This window comes from Gymnoscopelus braueri, assembly GCF_963280865.1.
Source record: "Gymnoscopelus braueri genome assembly, chromosome: 4".
Classification (NCBI taxonomy): Eukaryota; Metazoa; Chordata; class Actinopteri; order Myctophiformes; family Myctophidae; genus Gymnoscopelus; species Gymnoscopelus braueri.
In genome coordinates this window covers 23,692,003-23,719,685 of record NC_137605.1, presented here as the reverse complement: position 1 = coordinate 23,719,685, position 27,683 = coordinate 23,692,003, and the positions used below count along the sequence as shown (strand labels likewise).

At 42.3% G+C, this 27,683-nt stretch overlaps 1 protein-coding gene across 1 annotated transcript; it reads left to right on the top strand.

Annotated features, from left to right (window-relative positions):
- The first annotated feature begins 893 nt into the window (after nt 1-893).
- LOC308084273 (uncharacterized protein) lies at nt 894-27,497 on the top strand. The gene is made up of 7 exons (XM_080426838.1): nt 894-1,051; nt 6,086-6,207; nt 8,435-8,630; nt 11,482-11,627; nt 15,589-15,733; nt 23,157-23,301; nt 27,356-27,497. Exons 1-7 carry the CDS (start codon nt 997-999, stop codon nt 27,444-27,446), a joined length of 900 nt encoding a protein of 299 aa, XP_080282964.1. The 5' UTR covers nt 894-996; the 3' UTR covers nt 27,447-27,497.
- The last annotated feature ends 186 nt before the right edge of the window (nt 27,498-27,683 follow it).

Genomic DNA, 27,683 nt, shown 5'->3' with positions numbered 1-27,683 from the left:
GACTGACAGTCAGTTTTCATGGGTTGATTCAGTTCCTTATATCAGTTAAATGTATCATATAACAAGCAAACAGGAGGTGAGTGTCTGACTCTGTAGAAAATTGAGACAGGGCAAAACCACTTGCCACATTTCTGTTGAATATAAGAATAAAGGTTAAACTTATTATGATGATGCAAGTGCTGCGTAAAGTGAGCATCGTTTCTGCATCATGTCGCTCATATCACGCGTTGAAAGCGCAACACAAACAAGAAGCCATATGACTGCTTTGAGTTTCACTTTGAATGTGTTCAGCATCAGGTCATTGACCTCAGCAACGACGTGAGACAAAAGTAAGTGCGCAACGCACCATGTTCACCAGTGTTGCCAGATTTTGCGAGAGAAATAAGCAACCAGGTCTAGGAAAACAAGCCCAAAAGAAGCAACTAGTGCACTGTAGGCCATTATGAGCACTTAAACCTATATTACTGTAGGCCTATACATTGAAAATAGCCAATATAGCAATACATTGTGGAGTTGTAGATCTGCTATTTAAAAAAAAACTTTGAAACATTCTAACAACACAAATCTGGTATGGGGCTCCCTGACACAAAACATTTTCTGATGGGGGTTTAGTAGGGGACAAATACATATAAATTTGGGGGTCCATGACATGAATATATTTGAGAACCACTGGTTAAAATGATTTAAAAAAACAACAACAACTGTGAAACAAGCCCAAAAAAGCAACTATACGTTGTTAACAAGCCCAAAAAACTGCAACTACCAATATTTACAAGCAACTTCACAGAAAAATAAACCCAAAGTCGCTTATAATAAGCGGACATGGCAACGCCCGATGTTCACCTGCATAAACATTCACATCAAGAGGGTTCTGCAAACAGAGAGAGAGCCCCGCCCCCCGCTGGCTGTGAATAAATACTGTCATACTTTCACTTCATACCAGTTTAAACAAGAAAGATCAACACTGTACTATCTTTGTTCTTGGATATTGCAGTCATGAAAGAAGTCGTGGGGATCTTGACGCTTCTTGCACTGTTCCACGCCAGTTCTGGTAAATATGGTGCACACAGCACACATGTGATCATGTTGGATGTCTATGCTGGTCCTATTCCACAATCCCTTACTGTGCATTTTGTTTACTCTGTATTTTCGATCTGTCTTGGTGTGTGTGTGTGTGTGTGTGTGTGTGTGTGTGTGTGTGTGTGTGTGTGTGTGTGTGTGTGTGTGTGTGTGTGTGTGTGTGTGTGTGTGTGTGTGTGTGTGTGTGTGTGTGTGTGTGTGTGTGTGTGTGTGTGTGTGTGTGTCTGTCTGTCTGTCTGTCTGTCTGTCTGTCTGTCTGTCTGTCTGTCTGTCTGTCTGTCTGTCTGTCTGTCTGTCTGTCTGTCTGTCTGTCTGTCTGTCTGTCTGTCTGTCTGTCTGTCTGTCTGTCTGTCTGTCTGTGTGTGTGTGTGTGTGAGCTCTGCCTACTTACAGCAGGATAGGTGGGCACTAGGGACATCTGGGCACCTCGATGTAAAATTTGAAAAAATATTAGAAAGATAGTAATGTAAGTATACATGATGTGAACATGCACTGTACATCATTATCAGACTTAATTTGATCCTTCAACTTCTTGTTTATGGCCCAATATGACTGGATATACAGGTTTTGTAGCAATTGTAGACGTATAGACCTTACTTGTGTTTGAGCATGTTTGAGCATGTTCTAATCATGTATACTTTACTTTACTTAAAAGTGTGTGTGTGTGTGTGTGTGTGTGTGTGTGTGTGTGTGTGTGTGTGTGTGTGTGTGTGTGTGTGTGTGTGTGTGTGTGTGTGTGTGTGTGTGTGTGTGTGTGTGTGTGTGTGTGTGTGTGTGTGTGTGTGTGTGGGTGCGGGCGTGTGCGTTCACCCTGCCTACTTACTGCCATATATGGTGGTCAGTTTGTGCCAGCCTGTCATCCTACCTGCCACATACTGCTTGCCTGTCTGTTGCATTCTAGGGCATGTCATGTGGTTCTCAAAGTTGGGTCCAGGGGTCCACAAGGGAGTTCCTGGGGGTCCCCAGCAAAATGAGGAACAGTTTAATTTCAATGTTATTCCACTGGGTAGAAGTTAGCCCTGTGAGAGACTCTAATTAAGTGACTTCAGATCATAGGTTTGACTATTTCCATGGTAGAGAACCATGTTTTAGGGAAACATGTAAAATGTTCGTCATCAAGGTAGATTTCCCCTTATTACTGAGAAATGTAAACAGGAAGTGTGTGTTTGTGAGGGGAATTCAGCTTTAAGACTAACTCTATTTAATCATTTACTGTATACCAGGGGTGGGCAACCACCTATTATACCAGGTGATCAGACTGGGCAATGGACTTGATAAAAAAAACAAAAACATTATTAAGCACTGCTGTTTGATGAACATAAAACATTTCACCCATATCAGAATTTATTTGACCTTTATATATTATCCATATTAGATTGTTGAGTGACTCATTCTTTGTTTGGTTTTATTATTAACCACCTAAGCTTACTATTGTACTTCAAAATTGCAGATATAGCTGTTCATTTAAGCTCATTTTAAGCTTGTAAGTGGTTAAATTATGCGCTTCCCCTCCCCTCCCCCCTCCATCGTCGATTATTTAGATTAATTCGAAACGTTGCTCCATGGGAGCTCAAACTTTGAAGGTCAGCCCTATTTATGCTTATATAATTATTCGTATTATTCTAATTAGCAGTCTATAATAAGTCATAAAAGCAATGGTGGTTTTCAATGTCTGGCACTGGGGAGGACACGCCAGCTTTGGGAAATCGGCTAAGTGATCATATTATGCCTGAAAAGGTTGCCAGCCCTTGCTATATACTACACACACTCATACAGTATATATGATTAAATTGATTCTCTCTCTTTCTCTCTCTCTCTCTCTCTCTCTCTCTCAACCAAGTGCATTCATTCTGTGTTTATGTTTGTGTACGGGCCAATAGGGAACCACAGTGTTGTGGTCAGTCGGTGGTGCTTACACTGCTTGGCAATGGGTGTATTTGGCAGAGCTCCAGTTTCTATCGTGAAACAAAGCACAGTGGAAGAGGAAGTGGCTGGTTGCTGTCTGGAGTAAACAACCCGCTTGAACTTACACTTAATCACAAGAACACTGTAGTTTAATTCTTTAAGACCGGGAACGCATCTGTGTGTCATTTTTAGATTTCTTTGGGCTATTAAAAAATAGCAGATCTACAAGCTCATACCTAAGAGCTTGTAGATCTGCTATTTTTGAAAAATCATGAAAAGTTGTGCAAATATAAGATTTTTTTTCCTTTTTTTTGGCGGACATTTGTAACTCAAATATTTGCCTCTGGGGGGGTTCCTGAAACTATAAAATATTTGACAAATGTTCGCTTAAAGAAATATATAATCCAAGATTTTGCCACGAATTTTCACGATTTTTCTAAAATAGCAGATCTACAAGCTACATAGCGCGGCACTCAATAGCCAAAGAAATCTAAAAATGACACACAGATGCGTTCACGGTCTTAAAGGGTTAATGTGCTTGGGGCGTTGACACTTGAAGTCACAATGCAAGTGAACCAAATATAAACCAAATGAAAATAGAAGTGAAAACATGTTTTTAATTCTCTGGGTGATTGACTCAGTTCTTCATAGAAGGATTAACATTATAAGACTAGGTATTTTGTGGAGGGGTTTTTCATGTACAAATCATCAATCCATGATGTATACAAATCATCAATCATAAGAATGTATGTGAATATAACCTTAATGTATTTGTTCAACACGATCCTGAATTTGGGCCTTTAAAACAAGTCAATGATTTTCCCCTTGACCCCATATGCACTGCCAGTGCTGATCCATGCTGCAATCAATAGCCAAAATAAATAATAAAACTTGTGCATTCTGTTTCACACTTTTGATGTGTATTTTAATTAAAATGGCCTTTCACTTCTGGAGTCATTTTCATGACTACTCTGACTTGTGTGAGTACCCCAGACCATTTTTAAGTTGCTTGATTCAATATTTAGATTTGTTTGATCAGACACACCCCCTCCTATATAATCCCATTTGACTTCAAACTCCACGTTAGACAAATTGAAAACGCACGACCCTGGTTCTGGTGACTGATATTGTTCTTCTAATGAATGGGGAGACCTTCAACATTTTTTATTTTTAACATTACATTACAGAAAATATGAATATATTGAAATAACAAATGAAAAAAATGAAGGTCTCCCCATTCAGTATAGGACAATCAGTAATCAGAACCAGGGACGTGTTTTGAAGTTGAATTGGCTTTTATTTGGCTATTTATCTGAGCAAATGAAAATCAAAAAACTAAATATTGAATCAAGCAACTTGAAAACTACCTATATAGTGCACAGTCAGTGCACACAAAGTATGGAACGACTGGTTAAAATACCAGTTAGTTAGTTGTTAGTATGGGTGAAAATAACTCCAGAAGTGTTGAACTGAGTTTAATGCCCCCTTAAATCTGATTTTGCGTTCACACTAGCAGCGACAAAGCAACAGGCTACCAATGACATGAAGCTACAAACCAAAAAAAAAACGGACACTTGCATGATGGGTGTGACGCGCTACAAAAAAAATGTATAGCTGGCATCAAGGTTTTTCAGCGCTCCAATGACGCAGTGAAGCATCAATCATGCTGCAAAGCATTTCCCTGATGTGTAACACTATCCTCTTCATTTACGCAGTGTGTGGCTTGAGCAACACACTGCAACAATGACTCTGCAGCAATGTAGCTGCCTGGCCACGTACACTTGGTCGTTTGGTAGCTTTGTGTAGCTTTTCTATACTGCACTGCTGCTGCAACGACACCTGAATTTCCCCCAGGATCAATAAACATCTATCTACCTGAGGCCGATTCCACAAATGTCTTTTTCTGAAACAGTTTTTCTGAAAAAAATATTCTGCAATATCAGTGGTGCTCAAACCTTTTCATGTCAAGGACCCCCAAAATGATATGTATTTGGCCGCCGACCCCCATCTCAAAATATTTTGTTCCAGGGACCCCAAGAAGCAAAGATTTGAGTAAAAAATGTGTATATATTCAAAGATTTTCACACATTTTCACGATTTTTCAAAAATAGTACATCTACAACGCTCATAGCGCGGCACTCTGTGCCGCGCTATGAGCTTGTATATCTGCTATTTTTGAATAGCCAAAGTGTAAAATAATGCTTTTTAGCTAAAATAAAAGAATTATACAGATGCGTTCCTGGTTTTAATGGGTTAATTTCAATGTTATTCCACTGGGTAGACGATAGCCCTGTGAGAGACTGTATATGATCATAGGTTTGACTATTTCCATGGTTACGTCTCCGCCTACGGTAGAATTACTAGAAATGACTAGGGCTTCCTTAGAGAAGAGATTGTTTAATCTTAGTGTTGTTTTTTCTCCTCTTGGTTAAACAAAGGTCAATATAAATAACATACTGAGCGGCTGTGTGTAGACCCAGGTGATTATGGTATATAATATTATTGTATGCTACGGTGCCATTCCTGCCGTTGTAGAACTGCTGTCCTGCCCACAACCCCCGTCCCTAAGGGACCACAGTGGAAAATGTATTGTGTTATCTTGACTTTTTTATTTTGTTTATGTACGGGCGCTGTTTTAGCTTTCTCAGCAGAGCCCTATGTTTTTTAAGATGAAATTGTCAAATAAAATCAATCAATCAATCTACCCCACTCCTTTTCCTTCACTTGCATTTCTTTGCTTTTGTACCTGTTATGGTAGCAACGCTTCTCCCTTACACAATATATTTTTTAAATGTATTTTTCTGAGAACTGCAGCTATGAGCCTTGTACTCGTTTGCGGGGCTGTTATATAATTTTGGTAATATAGGCATTGCAACTTCCTCTGGATAAGATTATCAGCTAAATGCTTAACATGCAAAATCTGAATATCTCTGTCTGTCTTTGTCTCCTCTCGCTGTCTGTCTGTCTGTCTGTCTGTCTGTCTGTCTGTCTGTCTGTCTGTCTGTCTGTCTCTCTGTCTGTCTGTCTGTCTGTCTGTCTGTCTGTCTGTCTGTCTGTCTGTCTGTCTGTCTGTCTGTCTGTCTGTCTGTCTGTCCACTAGCCACCCTGTCCATCAAGGGACCCACCCAGCCGGTTCTGCGGTATGAGAGGGTGGTCCTGGACTGTCTGGTCTCTGGCCCTGAACTCAACCTGAGCCAGGTCCACTTTGAATTCCGCAAGACGGTGAGTGTGCTAAAACACAAGGCTACTACAGGGTCAGAGGAAGTCAATCTTGCGTCTGACTCGACCGCCCCCATCTCTGGGCTATTAAAAAAATAGCAGATCTACAAGCTCACTCAGTGCCGCGCTACGAGCTTGTAGATCTGCTAATTGTTTAGAAAAATCGGGAAAATGTGTGCAAATCTTTGAATATACATGTTTTGTTTTACAGTTTTTAACTCAAATCTTTGCTTCTGGGCCGATTCTACAAATGTCCTCTAAATCCCAACAGTTTAGTAGTACTCTAAACAGTGCTCAGTGGAACCACAGAGTACCAGTGGTCAAAGGAGGTGAGGCTGAACTCTGTAAATGAAGGCTCTGGACGGAGGCCCCTCTCTGTCTCTCCTCTCCTCTCTCTGAGTTCTCTTGTTAGCTTGCCTCGGGGGTCTCTCTTCCACTCTCCTTTTTTTCATGTCAAGGACCCCCAAAATGATATGTATTTGTCTGCGGACCCCCCCCATCTCAAAACATTTTGTTCCAGGGACCCCCAGAAGCAAAGATTTGCACGCATTTTCACGATTTCCTCTCAAAAATAGCAGATCTACAAGCTCATAGCGCGGCACTCGGTGCCGCGCTATGAGCTTGTCGATCTGCTATTTTTGAATAGCCAAAGAAATCTAAAAAATGATAGAGATGCGTTCCTGGATTGAGCCGCCAAAACACACGCTCCTCTGCCCGATTAAACAGCACTCCCTGATCTAATGTTGAAATCACTAACATGTGTGACTCACATTCAGTCAAACTGCCATGACAGCACGTCGTTTATTCTTAAGAAGCATCAGTGTTCATAGTTGCATTCATATTATTATATCTTTTTTTTTTTAGATCTGACGTTCATAGTGACAGAACACTATGCAAATAAAAATAAACGGAAGTCTCTCTAGACGAGATAGAAATCTTGAGATTGAAATCTCGTCTAGAGAGACTTTTTATTTTTTTTAATTTTTTATTTTTTGCATAGTGTTCTGTCACTATGAACGTCAGATCTCACCAAAAAAACAAACCAAAAAAAAGCTATTAAAATACGCCATCTAACGCAAATACGCCTATTGGTGCACGTTTTAAGCTGTGGTGGACCCGGGATGAAGTTATGACATTTTTCTAGCTGTAGCATTCATCCTAAGATATCATAACATCATAGAAAAGGTAAGTAAACCGTGGTCCAAACCGTGGTTTCACATTGAACAAGACTTCTATTTACAGTAAACTGTTTTCTCTTCAGCAACATTTTCAAGACACTAGACTGGTCTACAAGTAAGCACTAGTGATAAGGAGAACAGGCTCCACATTGTCTGACTCTGTCTCTCATTACTGACTGCAAAACACTGCTGCTTGTCAAGGCATTCTCACACCCGTTGCGTCAAACCAACGGGTTTTGTCCCCACTTTTCACTACACAGTAGTACGATTTGAGAGTTTAGTATCATGTTGTGCTTGTTTGGCCATCTAACCTCGTTCTGGTGTCTAAAACTATTTTTGTTTATTTTTAAGGACTTGCTGTTCAATTCTTCATTCTCTCAGTATTTTGGTTCAGGATGGAGTAATCAAAGAAGTACTGGGATCATGTTGTTGTGTACCTGAAATGGGATTAACGTGTTTTTACAGGCCTATTTTATACTTCATTATACGATGGTGCAAAAATAAATGTTAGATTGTAGTTTTTTTTATTGTTGAACATTTTTAACATGGCCTGTGCTGTGGCGGTCCGGGCACCCTGGGGCTGCGGTTCCGGCGTGGCAGCGTGTCACGGGTTTGACTCCCGTTCCCGGCGTCCTTTGCTGCATGTCCCCGCCCCGTCTCACCCCCCCCCCCCCCGTCTCTCTTCCCGTTTCCTGTCGGCCTACTTTGCCTAACCCTCTCTGCATGAAGGCATAAAAAGTCCCCCCAAAAACAACGTATGTCCATATGTAGTTCGTGGTTCACTTCTACCTAGTTTTGTTGACATCATTCTGTTATTCTGTTACTACTCTCTCATAGAGCACATTTATGTAGAGTTTTCATCTGCATGTTTGATCAAGGCACATGATGAAGCAATGATTATCAGATTAGTGCTACTTAGAAAGCCCAAAGAGACGTGTCAAGTAGGCCATCCTTGGAAAGTAATCACCTTTTATTGACATGTGTCTGCATACCTATCTGCCCCCTCCACTCTCTCTCCCTCTCCCTCCCTCTCCCTCTCCCTCCACCTCCAGTCCCTCTGGATTCAGTTGCCGGATGAAGATAACTGGTACATGGGTCGATGCTGGTGGCCCTGGAGAGCCTTGTTCTCGCACCGCGAGGAAGGCCGGCTGTTCGTGGAAGGCCCCATCACGGAGCACCACGGCGGGTCCTACCGCTGCGTGTCTGATGCCGGCAACGCCTCGGAGGTCCTGAACATCACGGTGCATTGTGAGTGCAGAGTCTGCCGACGCAGAGCGAGAGGGAAAGCGTGTGTGTGTAGAACAGTGGCGGGAAAAGTACTCAAATGCTTTACTTAAGTAAAAGTATCAATACTGCAATGTAAAAAATACTCTGTTACAAGAAAAAAGTCCGGAATTCAAAATTGACTTTGAGTAAAAGTACAAGAGTATTGGTATCAAAATGTACTTGAAGTACCAAAAGTAGAGAGTACTCCTTATGCAGAATGTCCCATTTCACAAAGTTTTCAAATGTATAAAATGCATAGAAATCTTTAGAAAATAGCAGATCTATTGCGACGCGTTGTGAGCTTGTAGATCTGCTATTTTCAAATAGCCTCGGTATAAAATAGGGCTGAAGTGGTTAATGTATGTTTCATAATATCATAATTTATATCTGAAAAGTAATTAGTAACTAAAGTTGTCAAATAATTGTAGTGGAGTAAAAGCACAGTATTTGCCTCTGGGATGTAGTGGAGTAGAAGTAAAAGTACTGAAAACTGGAAATACTCAAGTAAAGTAAAAAATACGTCAACATTTTACTGAAGTACAGTACTTGAGTACATGTACTTAGTTAGTTGTTCGTCGGAGTTCTGCAGAACAGCGATTTCAAGCGAGACAAAGAGAAATGAACATTTTAGAAGTTACAAAGTTTGATCGCTGTCTGTCTGTCTATCCTGTCTGTCGGATATACTCACTCCAAACCACGGCAGTGCCTAACTGTGAAATGCACTGACGAGGATCACAGCGCAGCCTGCATTTTATCCTCTGAAAAGGGAAGAAGTTGGTGGCATGGCGATGCGTATACTGCTATACCCTTTCCAACTAGGAAGGAAACATGAAACCACCTGAAAGAACATGGAGGGGAAAAACAAACAAGCTGACAGCATAGACAGTCTTGACATTCTGAGATCTTTCCCCTCGCCCATGCAGACGGCGGGAGGGAGTGTCAATCTGTCAGACATGGTGGACACTGCTTTCTGCCCGGCGAGGGATGGAAAAAACACATGAATAGTTAAATAGTTAAACTTTGTTTTAGTGAGTAGCCTACAATTTTATTTTGACCAATCTGTATGGTAGACTATGATTGCGTAATGGACAGTAACTTACACTTATTGTGGGGGTGGTAATTGGTCTGCTCTTCTTTTGAGACGTTTATATCCAGTGGTCTGGTTTGTCCACTACCTACAGGTTGACAAGTGGTACCTACCTGAAGGTCAGAATTGAATTTCTCCCCTGAGCAAGAACGCACGCTCTATTAGCTCAAGTGGTAAAAAAAAATGCTGCACTTGCGTGGGGGAGCCAGGTTTGAATCTGGTGTAGGACATGCAAGTTACATAGTGTCACTATAATATAGGCTGAAATAATGCATTACACTACAAAAGAGAGAGAGAGAGAGAGAGAGAGAGAGAGAGAGAGAGAGAGAGAGAGAGAGAGAGAGAGAGAGAGAGAGAGAGAGAGAGAGAGAGAAAATGTGTGTGTGTGCGTGTGTGTGATAAACTGAATGCAGTTAAGGATGTTATGATCGATTGAGTTTATTATGAATGCACATCGAAAGTAGACAATCTACAAGCTCATGTTGCGAGCTTATAGATCTGCCATTTTCGATGCGTGACACCAGCGTGACACCAGCACACGACTAAGTACAAATCAGTCCTTTAGTGCTTGCTTTTAAAACCACAGGCACGGACATGGTGGTGTCATACAGCCTGATTATGCCTATCCTCTCAGCAGTCCTCCAATCGACTCTAATTCCGTTTGATAAGCTCCTCTGCCTCTGTGTGGCTGATCAATAACAGCCAATGATCAGGATGGACAACAGGAGGGAGTCGGCGAGAGAGTGTGAGAGAGAGAGAGGAGCAGAGAGAGAGAGGGAGGGAGAGAAAGAGAGCGAGAGGGAGCGAGTCACAAGCCCAGATGAGCGCCGTGGCTCCGGCGTCTATCGAAAATGAGCCATTATTCACAACACTGCACCTCTAAAGACTGTGAGAAGATGATGGCTATTATCACTGCTATCGATCGCTGCTGGGTTTGAGTTTGAACCATCGTGCGGGCAGTGATGGAAAAAGTACTCAAATGTTTTACTTAAGTAAAAGTATCAATACTGCAATGTAGAAAGTACTCTGTTACAAGTAAAAGTCTGGAATAAAACATTTACTTGAGTAAAAGTACAAAAGTATTGGTATCAAAATGTACTTAAAGTACCAAAAAGTAAAAGTACTAAAATGTTTGAAAATAGCAGATCTACAAGCTCACAACGCGTCGCGACGCGTTGTGAGCTTGTAGATCGGCTATTTTCAAATAGCCTAGGTGTAAGATAGGGCTAAAGTGGTTAATGTATGTTCTATAATGTAATCATTTATATCTGCAAAGTAACCAGTAACTAAAGTTTCCAAATAATCGTAGTGGAGTAAAAGTACAATATTTGCCTCTTGAGACTTGAGAAGTAAAAGTATAGACAATTGGAAATACTCCGGTAAAGTAAAAGCACCTAAAAAAAATGCACTTAAGTAACAGTACTTGAGTAAATGTTCTTAGTTACTTTACGCCACACTGCGAGCGGGCGGGTGGGGTGGGAAGGGGGGGGGGGGGTTAGATTCTCAAACACGCTTTACAGACCGCCTGGTGTGTTTACCCGCTAACATCACCGCAATCATCACATGTACACGCACGTTCCCCGTCTTCTCAGGAAGGCAGCGTGTACCACTGTACCAGTGTTCTGGTACACTCAGTCCCCTGTTCCATCAGAGCCTGGTAATGACTCATCTTCTTCTCCATCAGTGGCCTGGTAATGACTCATCTTCCTCTCTCTCTCTCTCTCCCTCCATCCCCTCTGTTTCTAGACATGGAAAACCTCATCATGCACCAGCCGGGCTTGAGGGGCTACCTGGGTGCCGTGGTGGACCTGAAGGTGCCTGTAGGGGGCAGTGTGGAGCTGGAGTGCAGCAGCAGGTCATCGGTGGAGCCGGAGTACCAGTGGTCAAAGGAGGTGAGGCTTGAACTCTGTTAAATGAAGGCTCTGGAGGCCCCCCCCCCCTCTCTCTGTCTTTCCTCTCTCTCTGTCTCTGAGTTCTCTTGTTAGCTTGCCTCGGGGTCTCTCTGTCGGACACTCTCCTTGGCCCTCACTCTCTTCAAGCACACTGTTTACGTCGTTCCGTTCCATTCAGTTCCGATCTCTCTCTCTCTCTCTCTCTCTCTCTCTCTCCCTCTCTTTCTCCCCCTCTCCTTTCTTTTTCTTTCAAGCAGAAAGAAGATTTGTACTTTACTTGAGTATTTCCAATTTCCAATGCTGTTACTTCTACTCCACTACATCTCAGAGGCAAATATTGTACTTTTACTCCACTACAATTATTTGAAAACTTTAGTTACTAGATACTTTTCGGATATAAATTATGATATAATGAAACATACATTAACCACTTTAGCCCTATTTAATACATAGGCTATTTGAAAATAGCCGATCTACAAGCTCACAACGCGTCGCATCGCGACGCGTTGTGAGCTTGTAGATCGGCTATTTTCAAACATTTTAGTACTTTTACTTTTGGTACTTTAAGTACATTTTGATACCAATACTTTTGTACTTTTACTCATGTCAATTTTGAATTCGGGACTTTTACTTGTCACAGAGTACTTCTATATTGCAGTATTGATACTTTTACTTAACATTTGAGTACTTTTTCCACCACTGCTTTCAAGCCCTATCTATCACCATTCTCTCTTCCTCTGGACTTGGTTGGCTATTCAAGCCTATATAGTCTGGTTGAGACCCCCATGACGGCATGGGGGGGACAGCAGCTTGCCCACTAACTGTGGATTAACAGCTTTAATGAGGTTTTAGACCAACGGTTCAAAACCTTTTTTCCCTTGAAGCCCCCGCTTCTTACATCTGACCAAAGGAGAGCTGAGACCCCCACGTGTGCACACGCGCACACACACACACACACACACAATAGTTCTTGTAAGAGAATAGCAAAAATAGTCGATCTACGAGCTCACAACGCCTCGCATTGTGACACGATGTGAGCTTACAGAACGGCTATTTTTGTTATAATTTCAAATGTTTTCATTTGACTATTTTTGACGATAATAATGACATGCCTAAAATAGGGATACCAAGTTGAGACCACACATTGGACCAACTCACCGAATGGGTTCCCAGATTGCGTCCAAACAGGCATTATTTTGGGCGCCCTGGAAACACTGGTTTAGCATTTAGACCACAGCCAATGAACCCCCCCCCCCCCCCCCAAAATTAGGAGGGGTGAATGTTTGAAGTAGCTGCTGGCGACGTCTTTCGAAGGAAGTATAAATTATTAGCTTTTTTAAAATCATGTCCCGGGGCCGCATTGGACCCCTTTCGCGAGCCGCAAATGGCCCGCGGATCATGAGTTTGACATCACTGATGTAGATAGATTAATTTGGGGGCTTTATACCAAAATGAACAAATGCCTCACCTTTCAAGGGAATTAAGAACCTTCCTTTGTGAAGTTGTGAAGTGGTTGAGTGTGGTGAGTTACGCTGCCCTCCTGTGGTGGGGCTGGGGTATTACATAATCACGCTCCAGCAATTGACGTTTCCTATAATTGACAACTTCCTCCCTTTGTTATTCACCTTGATATGTTAATACACTTGTTAAAGGGTCACTTCTAATCTGGTTTTACGTTGGCTTACTAAGTCCCAATCCAATTCAGTGGACATTTTACACCGCCAATACGGTTTGTCCTTATATGGTGTATTTTATCCATGCCAGTTTTATTATTATTATCTTTACTCGGCACACATACAAGCACTGCCTCTATGCCTTTCATTAGGAATGTGACTGACGTGTGCATCTTGGACGCACAGCAGCTTTGCTAAACCAAGCATGCTTGATTTCCCCGTCCATCTATTAGTGCCCATGTTTACATAAATCACATCAAAATCTCTGGATACGACAGATAACACATTGAACACAATGGAGGAAAGATTGTAATGAGCGTATGTGTGTATGTGTTTGTGCCTGCGTCTGTGTGTTTTACATAATGAGCACATGTGTGCATGTTGGTGTGACAGTGCACTGTCCATAGCTGCTTGTACGTAAATGTACTATTTGTGAGGGACAGCTAAGGGGCAGAAAACGGCCACGGCGACCGGACGATTTGACAGACAGGCGCCGCGGGCATGTTGGCCCCCGGTAATGACAGTGAGTGGGAGCCGGTCCGCCGCTTTGGGAGTCAGTGGATTTGCATACAAAATGCTGCTTGTGCCAGACCTGGGCCTTTATGGGAAATCCTCTTAATTCAGACCCATTCAAATTGAAATGGACTTTCTTGGCAGGCGCGGAGGCTCACAGGAGCCAAATCATTTGCATGGTGTAATGTCTTTTTTTCTCCCTTCCACTTTCTCCCTGTTTGTTTTGTTTTGCAATACAGTACACGCGTGGTTGTCCTATTATTCGTCTCCCCTCGTGCCGGGCCTCTATCTCATAATAGCTCTTGCTATTTCCGTGTCAACAATTCATCCCATTCCCTCGCCATCTCATTATCTCTTGTTTTTAACGGCATGTTGTTGTCGTACTTTTCTTTCTTCGCCGATGATGCCGTTTATTTAGGTTATTGCCTCGTTGTTGATGTGCGTGCCCATTCAACGGGATTACCGCTCAGGTAAATACCCTTTTTAGTGGGACATTGCAGATAGCCCTGAGAGGGCCCGCAACATCACTCAGTTGGCAACGGTTATTTCTCTCTTTTCCGTCTGCTTTTCTCTGGATGTTTTTCTGTTGCCGCATCTCTCTGGCTTTCTCTTGGCTGTCTCTCTGGGCCAGTCATTCTCCTCTCTCTCCCCCCTCCCTGCTATCTTTTTTTTTTGTGCTCTTGGGTAAGTACATCTTGTTTAGGAGTTCATTTACTTTCTCAGAGCTGCAAAAAAAACTCAGACAATAAAGAGAAAATGTGCCATGCTCTGGACGCCTTTCTTTAGGCTCCCTCCTCTCTTACTGGTTATGGCATTTTCACTCCATCTGCTTCTTGGCATCTGTCTCTGTCTCTGTCACTCTCTTTTTTTGGGTAATCTCTTTCTCTCTTTTTATAGCTTCTTCTGCGTCTCTCGCTCACTCAAGTCAGTCGATCAAAGAGAACAAGCGATACGTGTAGCTGTGGGAGTTTGTTGACTCTCTGAACAAACAACTCGGCCAATAAAGGAAGTCTCCTATTTATACAGTCCCTATTGCCTTTCCTGTCTGTCTGTCTGTCTGTCTGTCTGTCTGTCTGTCTTGTCTTTCATTCTCCATTATGTCTCTCATGTATTTACAGCTTGTAGCTGTGAAAGTTTTGGTTGCCCGAGTAACTGTCAACGACACAGAAATATCTTGTTTATGCCCTCTGCCATTTTGATTCGTCTCTGTCATTATCTTCTTGTCTCGGTCTGTCCCTAAAGCATGTCTGTCTCCAGTGGTGGGAAAAGTACTCCAATGTTTTACTTTAAGTAAAAGTATCAATACTGCAATGTAGAAATACTCTGTTACGCAAGTAAAAGTCCGGAATTCAAAATTTGCTTGAGTAAAAGTACAAAAGTATTGGTATCAAAATGTACTTAAAGTGTCAAAAGTAAAAGTACTAAAATGTTTGAAAATAGCAGATCTACAAGCTCACGACGCGTTGTGAGCTTGTAGATCGTCTATTTTCAAATAGCCTAGGTATAAAACAGGGCTAAAGTGGTTAATGTATGTTCTATAATGTAATGATATATATCTACAAAGTAACTTGTAACTAAAGTTTTCCAATAATTGCAGTGGAGTAAAAGTACAATATTTGCCTCCGAGATGTAGTGGAGTAGAAAGTAAAAGCATAGACGATTGGACATAGTCCAGTAAAAGTAATTGTACCTGAAATTTTTACTTATAAGTACAGTACTTGAGTAAATGTACTTAGTTACTTTACACCACTCTCTCTCTCTCTCTCTCTCTGCAGGGTGTTGACTGGATCCTTCCCTCCTCTAAGCTGAAGCTCCAGGACATGCAGGCCTGGGAGGCAGGGAACTACACATGCCGTGCCAAGCACCCCATCATGGACTCACTCATCAAGAGCCGTACCATCAGCATCACTGTGCTGCCAGGTAAAAAGGACTCCATACCTAGAAAACACACAGCGGAGCAAAAAACACCTAGGAAGCCTTTTCAAAGGACACTTTTGTTTTAACTCAATAAGACCTGGGACGCCTCTGTGTAATTTTTTAGATTTGAGCTAAAAAAGCATTATTTTACACTTTGGGCTATTCAAAAATAGCAGATCTACAAGCTTGTAGCGCGGGCACCGAGTGCTTCTGGGGGGGGGGGGGGCTCCCCGGAACAAAAGATTTTGAGATGGGGTCCGCGGCCAAATACATATACATTTTGGGGTCCTTGACATTAAAAAGTTTGAAAACCACTGATATAGAAACATATGTTTTTTTCAAAAAACTGTTAGGATTTAGAAGACATTTTGCAGAATCGGAACCTCAGGCCTTAATGGGTTAACACTGTGAAATACCCCCGTGTGCTGGTTGGATTGGGGATTTGGGTCTTGGTTCTTGTGTAGAACAAAAAGTGAAAAAGTGGAGAAAACTAAAAAGTTTAAATTGTGCAAATCTTTTTATTTTATTTATAAATATACCATACGCCGCTACCTCCACCCCATTTGCTACGAAAGATTAGATCTCAGCTCAACATTATAAGACAGTGACAAACATATAGCCCCACATACCCCCTTGTACATGCTTTGTAGATACATACCAAAAAAGCACAACAGATTTCTCATTTCACAGGTTTCTGTATGCCTTGTTCAAGACAGTTACGTTATAATGGCACAAAACTGTTCTTGAAGCACTCTGTACATCACCTGAGTCTGATACTTGATCCGCTTGATCGCAGAATGTTAGAGTGATTATGGAGCGGCTGGTCAAGTGTTAAGTAGAAGCCGTGCTTATTTTTCTTTTTTACAAATGATTTTTAAATATGAGGTAACCTGATATTATTCTCATCACAACAGAAAGGTCAAAACAAGCACAGTGCTCACAGCACTGTTCAAAATTGAAAATAATTTAATATCCAGTCAGAGCACAGAGAAAATCTAAAATTCAATAGCAATAAGCCGTTCAGCTGTGAAAAGTTCAGGGCAGGTTGGTCAGATTTAGTGGTTTTATGAAGCTCAGTGTTGGTGGCTCAGTGGGCATTGGCTTGGGGGAGAGAGCGAATTGTTGTATGCTGTAGGTCTGACTCTGATCAATAGCAGATTATATTTCGATGAATTGAGTACAAAGGAATGAAATGGAAACAAGCCATAGGCTTTCTCTGGTTTAAAATCCTCTTAGCAGACCTTGTATTGAACTGTACTTTCCTGTGCTTTTTTTTTGCAAACTGCTAATAAAGTATTCAATCAATCAATCAATCATATGATATTATATTATGATATGATATTGTGTCACTATGTCCTCATGAAAAACCTCTGTGGTTGAAACATGTTGACTTTTTTCTTTGATAATCCATTTTTTAGTAATGCTTATCATACATTTTTCCTCCCTTTTTTCTGAGTGCCCAGATTTTTCTCGCCGTTTTCATATTACATTCCCGTTGATCAAGGAAAACTGAGAGCCCTGGTTGTTTCTTTCCTTTTTAAACAGCAGTTCTGCTCTGGTGTCCAGGTGCCGTGCTTTAAATGTAATCTCGGGTTGAATTCTTATGGAATTCGATAAGACACTGAAAAAATACTGCAACGATCAGACATAATATATCTGACACGAATAGACCAGTGACATGTATCCCTTTTGAGATGACTAGAAAAGTGTTACCATGGTTGCGTGTAGGCCCAGTAACACACTGCTCACGAAAATATTGAATATTAATGTACTGGCTTTCGCATCAGTCATATCATTTACATGGACGTTAATATTGCCTTTTACAACCTATCAGTGGTGGAAGAAGTACTCCGATATTTTACTTAAGTAAAAGTATCAATACTGCAATATAGAAATACTCTGTTACAAGTAAAAGTCCGGAATTGAAAATTTACTTGAGTAAAAGTACAAAAGTATTGGTATCAAAATGTACTTAAAGTACCAAAAGTCAAATTACTAAAATGTTTGAAAATAGCAAATCTACAAGCTCACAACGCGTCGCGTTGCGACGCGTTGTGAGCTTGTAGATCGGCTATTTTCAAATAGCCTATGTATAAAATAGGGCTAAAGTTGTTAATGTAAGTTTTATAACGTAATAATTTATATCTGCAAAGTAACTAGTTTTCAAATAATTGCAGTGGAATAAAAGTACAATATTTGCCTCTGAGATGTAGTGGAGTAGAAGTAAAAGTATTGAAAATTGGAAATCCTCCAGTAAAGTAAAAGTACCTACAAATTGTACTTAAGTACAGTACTTGAGTAAATGTACTTAGCTACTTTACACCACTGCAACCTATCATAACTAGTAGTGATAATGAGGGACAAATTGAGAGAGGAAAACCTGCCCACGTTTTATGTTAGCCATTAGAGTAAGAGAAACATACAGTATATACTCAAAAAGGAACCGACAGTTTAGCCATGAGGCAGTTTAATAATCCATTTGAATGACTAGTTGGTACTCGGGGACGCGCAGCGCCAAACTATGTGCAGACATAGACGTGGGACCACGACTGGCGCACTACAGACCCCATAGCCTGTGGGCAAAAATGCCGAATAAACAGCTTATATCCGGGGAAAGTAAAAAATAAGCTTCAATCAATTTTAACCCATTAAAACCGGGAACGCATCTGTGTAACCACTTAAACCATTATTTTATACTTTGGCTATTCAAAAATAGCAGATATACAAGCTCATAGCGCGGCACCGAGTGCCGCGCTATGAGCTTGTAGATCTGCTATTTTTTTGAAATCTTGAAAATTTGTGCAAATCTTTGAATATATATATTTTTTAAGCAAACATTTATAACTCAAATCTTCGCTTCTGGGGGGTCCCTGGAACAAAATATAGTTTGAGATGGGGGTCCGCGGCCCAAATGCATATCATTTTGGGGGTCCTTGACATGAAAAAGTTTGAGAACCACTGATATAGAAACATAGGTTTTTCAGAAAACTGTTATGGGATTTAGAAGACATTTTGTAGAATCGGAACCTCAGGCCTGTTAAGCCGGTTAAGAATGATACAGTATGGCCTGAGGAACCTGTATTAACCTAACAGGTTAAGATACAGTATACCAACCCACGGAGGAGAAACATGCATGAGAACGGCCACCACGTATAGCTGTATTAAAGTCCCTGTCTGTCGACTGGTCGTTATGTCACAGCAGCACTGTGAGTGCTACTGTGGGGTTGTTGCTGACACTATTGATGCCAGCCTTGGGTCTGCTGCTGCTTGCCATGTTTAAATCAAAGTCCTTTAGAAGTTTGCACTGTTGAGACAGCTCTCTTCTCTCTCTCTCTCTCTCTCTCTCTCTCTCTCTCTCTCTCTCTCTCTGGGGCTGTCTTCATAGCCCTGAGCCCAGGTACAGCGTGCGACTATAAAGGAGTTTGGAAACACCTGCCAATGAATTAACCCTGGCACTGCTCTCCCAGCTCCACCCGCAGCAGTCTTAATTGAGTGAGAGCTCAGATGAATGCTAATAAACGGCTTTTTAGTCACTCCCTGCATAGGCCAATTGTCAACGCCCGTCGATGTGCACTTTTCATACTGATTGGTCAACCCACTGAGGAGAGAAATGTATGAGGACCGAAAGACAGAAGGACAATCAGATCAGTAAATTGTACAGACAGACAGAAGGACATTGTGAAAACCAGGAAAAAGTGAGAGAAAAGCAAGCATTGATGTTACGTTATTTTTTTGTCAGTTGAAGAGAAAAGCTAGAATATCTGCAGTGTTTTCGGTGCTCTCAAAGTGAAATGTATTAACCACATGAAACCTAGCATCCCTACCATGGTAATCATAATAGGAAATAGCAAAAATAGGCGAGCATTCGCCTATTTTTGGTCAAGATGCATCAAATCAGCTACTTTCGCAGAAGATATTTGGTTTAGAGGGGGAGAAAAAAAGGAGGGAGCCTAGTATAGACCCCATGATATATAGGGTTTAAGTGGTTGAACATTCGGTACAGAAAGGTTTTTGCCAGGCGCATGAATGTTTTATGTAGGTTACCTACGAAAATCATTGTGGTCAAAACATTGTAGACTTAATAAATGTAGCTTTGGGAGCACCCAGAACACTGTGCAGGTATCCTAGCTTGTCTCTTGTTGTACTAGCTTTTATACTGCACCTGATAAAATGTCTGTTTGGATGTGTGCACGTACTCTCTTGGACTGCATCTATTTTTGCCAGTTTCACAGCACCATGGGCCTATTGATTGCAGATCTTCTTTTGAGTAGACAAAAGCATTTCGAATCGATACGGATGGAGAGTTTCTTTTCTACAGAGAGACACCTCTCCATTTGAATAAACAATGTTTTACAAAGTTTTACAAAATGTTTGATAGAACGTAGTAATTAATGCACAGGGACGCAGCCTATACGTCACAGGAAAAGACGATACATACAAACATACTGTCTCTGTGCAAAAGTGAACAACATCTGTCCTTGCATTACCTGGTTACAGTATTAACGAGACTTAAGGAGAAGCGACAGTCTTTACGTAAATCTGCTATGAGCGAGAGACACATTTTCATGTCTCAGGGAAAAGTCAAGACCCTCTGCAAGTGGAGAATTAATTTCATTACAACCTTACTACTTAATCCAATTTAGGGCAGTTCATCTGTCTTCATCATCTTTATCAACGACCTGAGATGATTGCTCTGGGTTTTTTCTAAACGCCGGCCAATCAACCCGACGAGATTCATAATCCTCACGATTGCAATCGCAAAAAAAAAAATTATCATGCAACCTCCGAAACCACAATTAAGCCAATCATGATCCGCGCACGTTATTTATTATGGTACAAGATATCTTATTAATGCCGCAATTGACTCATCGGTCAGTGCTCTCCGTGCCGAAGCCGCGTATCTTGGCACATGGAAGCCCCATGTACTAATTAAATAGGTAATAACTTTTTAAGATAGTGGAAATAACACTTTCTCATCATTGGAAGTGACAGGGAGCAATGGTGGCGTGTCCTTGCTATACCTCCGCCTCAATGCCGGAGGTAGAAATCACCACTAAAAACCACCATTTAAATAACATTTGTCCGACTTCCAACATGGTGTACACAGACATAGTCTCGCATATAGCCAGAAAACTATTCCACAATCTCAGAATGCTATATAAGGCATAGCAGTGGGGGCCATTTTCTGGTTCCACTTCAAAATAGTCAATGCATTTTTCCCTTTGATATTTCCAAAAATATTTATATCAATTCATTTAAGCCTAGAATCAAGCCATCCAGGGTCCTGGTGAATCATGACCATAAATTTTTTTTTTCTGTGATTTAAAAAAATAATAATTTAATTATATGATATACTATATTTATGTTTTGCCGTTTTCAACATTTCTTTTTCACAGAATCAAACGTTTTATGGTCATGATTCACCAGGACCCTGGATGGCTTGATTCTAGGCTTAAAATAATTGATATAAATATTTTTGGAAATGTCAATGGGAAAAATGCATTGACTATTTTGAAGTGGAACCAGAAAATGGCCGCCACTTCTATGCCCTATAGAGTCTGGAACTACACCTCCCGAAATCCGAGAGAGGAAGCTGGCACATCCGAGAGAGGAAGCTGAAAATATATTTTAAAATATCTTTACATTTATTTTTTTTATTTCCATTTCTGCTAAGCAGCAAGCTATATATACTTAGATGATTTGGATTTATATTAGGATAAATTTGCGCGTCTGTAAAGACAAAAAACGGAAGTGGGGAGGAGGGCTTCACATACATCATGATCAGAGCGTCCGAGTCCCAAACTGTATGAGCGAAAAACCTTTTGAAAGGCAACAGTCTGGCCACGCGAGACTTACCACAGACATAATAACACGTTGCTCCCCAGCATGTGAAGACATCAAAAAGCTCAATTATGGACCATGAAACCATAACTGCCATGAAATTAATTTAATACAAAAAATAGTAAATACAGTATACTATAGTGCAATCAGTATGTGTGGAATGAGTTGCCCACAAGCCATCCATTAGGTCTATAGTTAACTTGAAGTCCTCCGAAGAGCAGTTGTAGCACGTAGGTTCCATATACCCATCGTGTCTCTTAGTTTTGATTGTCTTGTACATTGGGAGATTGTAATGATTTTATTTTTCTGTAATAGGTTTTCTCTGCTAAACCCTGCACAAACACGTGGCAGTGCACTCAGTTTATCACACACTTACGCTCAAAGGCAGTGGTGTGTTCTAGGTTTTTTCAGAGGGCATACTATAATTATTCCCTTATTGTGTGGTTGCCGAATGAAATAACCGCTCTATTGTTAAGTAGTTCATGTGTGAATTACTTCGGAACTCAGCTCAGACGCCACCATTATCACATGAAAAAAGGCTATTAGAACTGAAGTTTACATTCTCGCTGCCCCCCAGTCCCTCCTCCTGCGTATCACATACGCTTCCTCGGACGGTTTCTGGAGGGCTGCGCTTATGTACGAAACTTTTCTGCAGGTCACACTACGTATATAGCGTAACACGGTAGTACACACCACTGCTCAAAGGCACGCAACTCACGACGCGGCTCGTTGTGAGCTTGTAGCGTGGCTATTTTCTACACAAGCCGCTGTTGTACCACGGATTATAAATTAACCCATTGATTCCGGGAACGCGTCTCTGTCCTTTTTAGATTTCTTTGGGCTATTCAAAAATAGCAGATATACAAGCTCATAGCACGGCACCGAGTGCCGCGCTTGGCGCGCTATAAGCTTGTAGATCTACTTTTTTTTATTTTATCGTGAACATTTGTGCAAAATCTTTGAACATACATTTTTAAAAGCAAACTTTTTAAAACTCAAATCTTTGCGTCTGGGGGATTCTACAAATGTCTTCTATATAAATCCTAACAGTTTTTTTCAAACTTTTTCATGTCAAGGACCTCCAAAGTGATGTATTTGACCCACGGACCCCCATCTCAAAATAATTTGTTCCAGGGACCCCCAGCAGAAGCAAAGATTTACAAATGTTCCCTTTAAAATATATACGTTAAAAGATTTGCACAAAGTTTCACAAAGATTTTTCAAAAATAGCAGATCTGCAAGCTCATAGCGCGGCACTCGGTGCCGCGCTATGAGCTTGCATATCTGCTATTTTTGAATAGCCCAAAGTATGAAATACTGGTTATGGCTAAAATCTAAAAACGACACAGAATGCGTTCCAGGTCGTAATGGATTAAGCATATAATTATCTCCCTATTCAACACCGTGTGTACCACGCAGTCTGTCTTCCTCTCTATAACAACATGTCACCTTCAGAAGAGTGTGTTTGCCTGCAGGCGTATAGCGGCCGCCGGCCCCCGCCATAGCTCCCGGTATATCAGCCCTGCGGGTGATGTATTCAATTCTATTCCCCTCCTCCTCATGTCCCTCTCTCTCTCCTCCTCAGTGACTGCCAGCTGGTGGGAGACCAGTGACGGGTACCTCGTCCTGATGACCTCGGGGACCGTCCTGGCACTTCTGCTGCTCGTCGTCACCCTGAGCGCCTTCCTGTGCCGCAGGGCCAAGCTCGCCAAGACCAGCAAGGGCCCCATGTAAGAAATGGATGGATATCGCTTGGGGGGGGGGGTGGGGGGGGGCGGAGGGGGGGGTTCTTTGTCTGTCTGTGTGTGTGTGTGTGTTTAATCCATTCAACCCGGGAACGCCATCCGTGTCATTTTTTAAGATTTCTTTGGGCTATTCAAAAATAGCAGCTCTACAAGCTCATAGCGCGGCACCGAGTGCCGCGCTACGAGCTTGTAGATCTGCTATTTTTGAGTGGTGCTAGCCACTCCAAGGAGTGACTTTGTCTGTGTGTCTGTCTGTGTGTCCGTCCGTATGAGCACGGCCTCTCTGTATGTTTGAGCACAGCCTCAACAGCTGCGGCTGATTGCAACACAAAGATGCAACCAGTTACACTAATTATACACACACACACACACACACACACACACACACACTTTTGAGTAAAAATACTTAACATGAGTAAAAATACTTAAAATGAGTAAAAATACTTAAATATTAGTAAAGATACTTTAAAGTTCCTAAACTGAGTAAAAATACTTAAAATGAGTAAAAATACTTAAAATGAGTAAAAACACTTAAAAGATGTTAAAATGAGTAAAAACACGTAAAAATCAGTAAAAACATTTTAAAGTACTTAAAATGAGTAAAAATACTTTGAAGTCATCAAAGTCTGTAAAAAGTAACTAACGAAATGAACTCATGAAAGGCACCACTCTCTTCACACTGGGTTTTTTAAATCGTGAACATTGCGCAAATCTTTTTTAAAGCGAACATTTCTAACTCAAATCTTTGCTTCTGGTTGGGGGGTGGTCCCTGGAACGAAATATTTTACAAATGTTCGCTTTGAAAAATATTTAAAAATGTGCACACATTTTCACGGGTTTAAAAAAAATAGCAGATATACAAGTGCCGCGCTATGAGCTTGTAAGATCTGCTATTTTTTGAATAGCCCAAAGAAATCTAAAAAATGACAGAGATGTGTTCCCCGGTCATAAAGGGTTAATCTTTAGTAATGATCTCTTTCACAAACATGTTTAACATCTTCTCCGGTGGGTAACAACCCGTGTTTGTTCACGGTGAAAAAATCCTTCATTCCGAGCCGGACTTAAATTAACGCTGAGGATTTCACTGTGTGTGTGTGTGTGTGTGCGTGTGCGTGTGCGTGTGCGTGTGTGTGTGTGTGTGTGTGTGTGTGTGTGTGTGTGTGTGTGTGTGTGTGTGTGTGTTTGCGCGTCACCTCGTGTGTGTACACAGGAATGTGTGCTGGTGCGATATTTTTGCATGTGCACATTACCATTTGTATGTACGTGTGCATGTGTGTGTGTGTGTGGGTGTGCGCGCGTGTGCGTGCGTGTCATTGTTTATAGTGCTTTATCCTCTCCCAGACTCCATCATTCATCCGGCAATTGTCCATACATAGTATTTTGTATGGTTATTGCCTTAATATTTCATTCCGGCATCTTTGACACACCAAGGCCAATCCCTGTGTGCGTTACTGTGCGTATGTGCATGAGTTTGTGAGTGTACAAGCGTGCTGATGATGGCTGATGTTACCCACTGTGTGTGTGTGTACAGTATGTGTATGTGTACGTGTGTGTGTGTGTGTGTGTGTGTGTGTGTGTGTGTGTGTGTGTGTGTGTGTGTGTGTGTGTGTGTGTGTGTGTGTGTGTGTGTGTGTGTGTGTGTGTGTGTGTGTGTGTGTGGGGGGGGGGGGGGGCTGCTTGAGTCTGCTCACATACAGTACTGTAACGTTGGCTCTCTTATATAAGTGTGCAGACCACCCACACACACGCATGTGTGTTCTTTAACCACTTAAACCCCTTGACCTTGGCCCCCCCGGCTCAGTCTATTCTTGGGTCCGCTCCCTTTATCTCTTTGCTGAAAATAGCAGATCTACAAGCAAAGCGACGCGTTGTGAGCTTGTAGATCTGCTATTTTTTGCCGAACGTCCACTCCAGAATATGGTTGCTATAGGGTTTGTATAGTTAAGGTGTTCTAAAAGCTACATTAGCGTCTCAGTGGACTCGACTGGCTTGACCCTCGTCTTTGATCTTCTCTGTGACCCCCCCCCCCCCAACTCTCCATTGGGCTTTCACACCTTTCTCTCCTCTTCTGCAGAAAAAGCCCTGGTTAAAGGGATACTTCACTCTCGGGCCGGGGACACATTTAAAAAAAATATTAAAAATAAATGAAAAAAGTTATGGAAAATTCATGGCCCCCTCACGCATTAGTAGGACACTCTAATGCGTGAGGGGGCCATGAATTTTCCATAACTTTTTTCATTTATTTTTAATATTTTTTTTAAATGTGTCCCCGGCCCTAAAGTGAAGTATCCCTTTAATAACTCCAGTTTAATGCAGTGCCTCTAATACAGTACTAATAAATAAAATACATTTTATTGAAAAGCTCCTGCAGTGATAACTGACATTAGGAAACATGTCCATTAACCCATTCAATCCGGGAACGCATCTCTGTCTTCTTTGGCTATTCAAAATAGCAGATATACAAGCTCAAGTGCCGCGCTATGAGCTTGCAGACCTGCAATTTTTTTTGTACACATCTTTTGAATATATATGTTTTTTAAGCGAACATTTGTAACTCAAATCTTTGCTTCTGGGGGGAGTCCCTGGAATGTTCACGATCTTTCAAAAATAGCAGATCTACAAGCTCATAGCGCGGCACTCGGTGCCGCGCTATGAGCTTGTAGATCTGCTATTTTTGAATAGCCCAAAGAAATCTAAAAATGACAGAGATGGATGCGTTCCCAGATTAAAAGCTGTATGCGAGGCAAGCCTTGTCAGTTGTCAGTGCCGTGACCTCTCATACGGATGTGCTCGTTAACCTCTTCATGCGCGTGGCCTCCTGGAACAAGACACATTACAGGCTACCCCCCCCCCCCCCCCCCCCTCAGACGCCAGCGACTCAGCGTCTCTGTAGGCGTCTGCCTCGTACGTGGTGTGATGATGTGTGCATGGTTGTGGCCATGCATGTTCAATCCAATGTGGTACGGGAAAGCTGTGTGTGTGTGTGTGTGTGTGTGTGTGTGTGTGTGTGTGTGTGTGTGTGTGTGTGTGTGTGTGTGTGTGTGTGTGCAGTGTGTACATGTCTTGTATGTCGGCGGGCTCGGATGTGCCGGTCGATCGTTGCAGGGTCTAGTCTATAATTTTCTCACATACTGTATACTTCCCTGGTGCACCTACTGTGCGCCGTGCAGAGGCGGGTCGATTTAATGATTATCACGCCTCTCTCTCTCTCTCTCTCTCTCTCTCTCTCTCTCTCTCTCTCTCTCTCTCTCTCTCTCTCCCATTCACCCTTCCCTCTCTCCCCACTCCACCCCCTCCAACTCTCTCTCTCTCCCCCCCTTTTCTCCACCCCTCTCTCTTCTCTCTCGCTCTCTCTCCCTCTCTCCCCACTCCACCCCCTTCAACTCTCTCTCTCTCTCTCTCTCTCTCCCTCTCTTCCATCCACCCTCCCCTCTCTCGCCCTCTCTCCCCACTCCACCCCCCTTCAACTCTCTCTCTCTCTCTCTCTCTCTCTCTCTCTCTCTCTCTCTCTCTCTCTCTCTCTCTCTCTCTCTCTCTCTCTCTCTCTCTCTCTCTCTCTCTCTCTCTCTCTCTCCCATCCACCCTCCCCTCTCTCTCCCTCTCTCCCCACCTCCCACCCCCCTCCAACTCGCTCTCTCTCTCTCTCCCCCCCCTTTTCTCCACCCCTCTCTCTTCTCTCTCGCTCTCTCTCCCTCTCTCCCCACTCCACCCCCTTCAACTCTCTCTCTCTCTCTCTCTCTCTCCCTCTCTTCCATCCACCCTCCCCTCTCTCGCCCTCTCTCCCCACTCCACCCCCCTTCAACTCTCTCTCTCTCTCTCTCTCTCTCTCTCTCTCTCTCTCTCTCTCTCTCTCTCTCTCTCTCTCTCTCTCTCTCTCTCTCTCTCTCTCTCTCTCCCATCCACCCTCCCCTCTCTCTCCCTCTCTCCCCACTCCACCCCCCTCCAACTCGCTCTCTCTCTCTCTCCCCCTTTTCTCCCCCCCTCCTCTCTCTTCTCTATCTCTCCCTCTCTTCCCCCCCCCCCCTCCCTCCCTCTACAGTGACGACCACTCCCAGAAGAAGCCCATCTACAAAGGCAGTGCAGAGTCACTGGTCTCCTCCACCTGTGAAGACAACCAACCTCTCGTCTGAGCGCTTTGTGGAGAGCAGGATGACTGACGGGAGAGATGGAGGAGTGGGGTGGGGGGTGGGTGGGGGGGGTGGTTAGCTTCCTCTCTGAAGGTGGAGACTGTAATAAGTGTCTAAAATTGGGCAATTTTATCTTTATTGATTGATTCTGCAACTTGCATTAACCCATTAAGACCTGGAACTGTATCATTTTTAGATTGAGCTAAAAAGCATTATTTTACACTTTAGGCTATTCAAAAA

Excerpts from the sequence above, each read along its gene's own strand:
- LOC308084273 (XM_080426838.1), top strand. The coding sequence starts at position 997 with ATGAAAGAAGTCGTGGGGATCTTGACGCTTCTTGCACTGTTCCACGCC. Across the intron at positions 6,208-8,434 it reads ACTTTGAATTCCGCAAGACG|TCCCTCTGGATTCAGTTGCC; the intron begins GTGAGTGTGCTA and ends CTCCACCTCCAG. Across the intron at positions 23,302-27,355 it reads AAGACCAGCAAGGGCCCCAT|TGACGACCACTCCCAGAAGA; the intron begins GTAAGAAATGGA and ends CTCCCTCTACAG.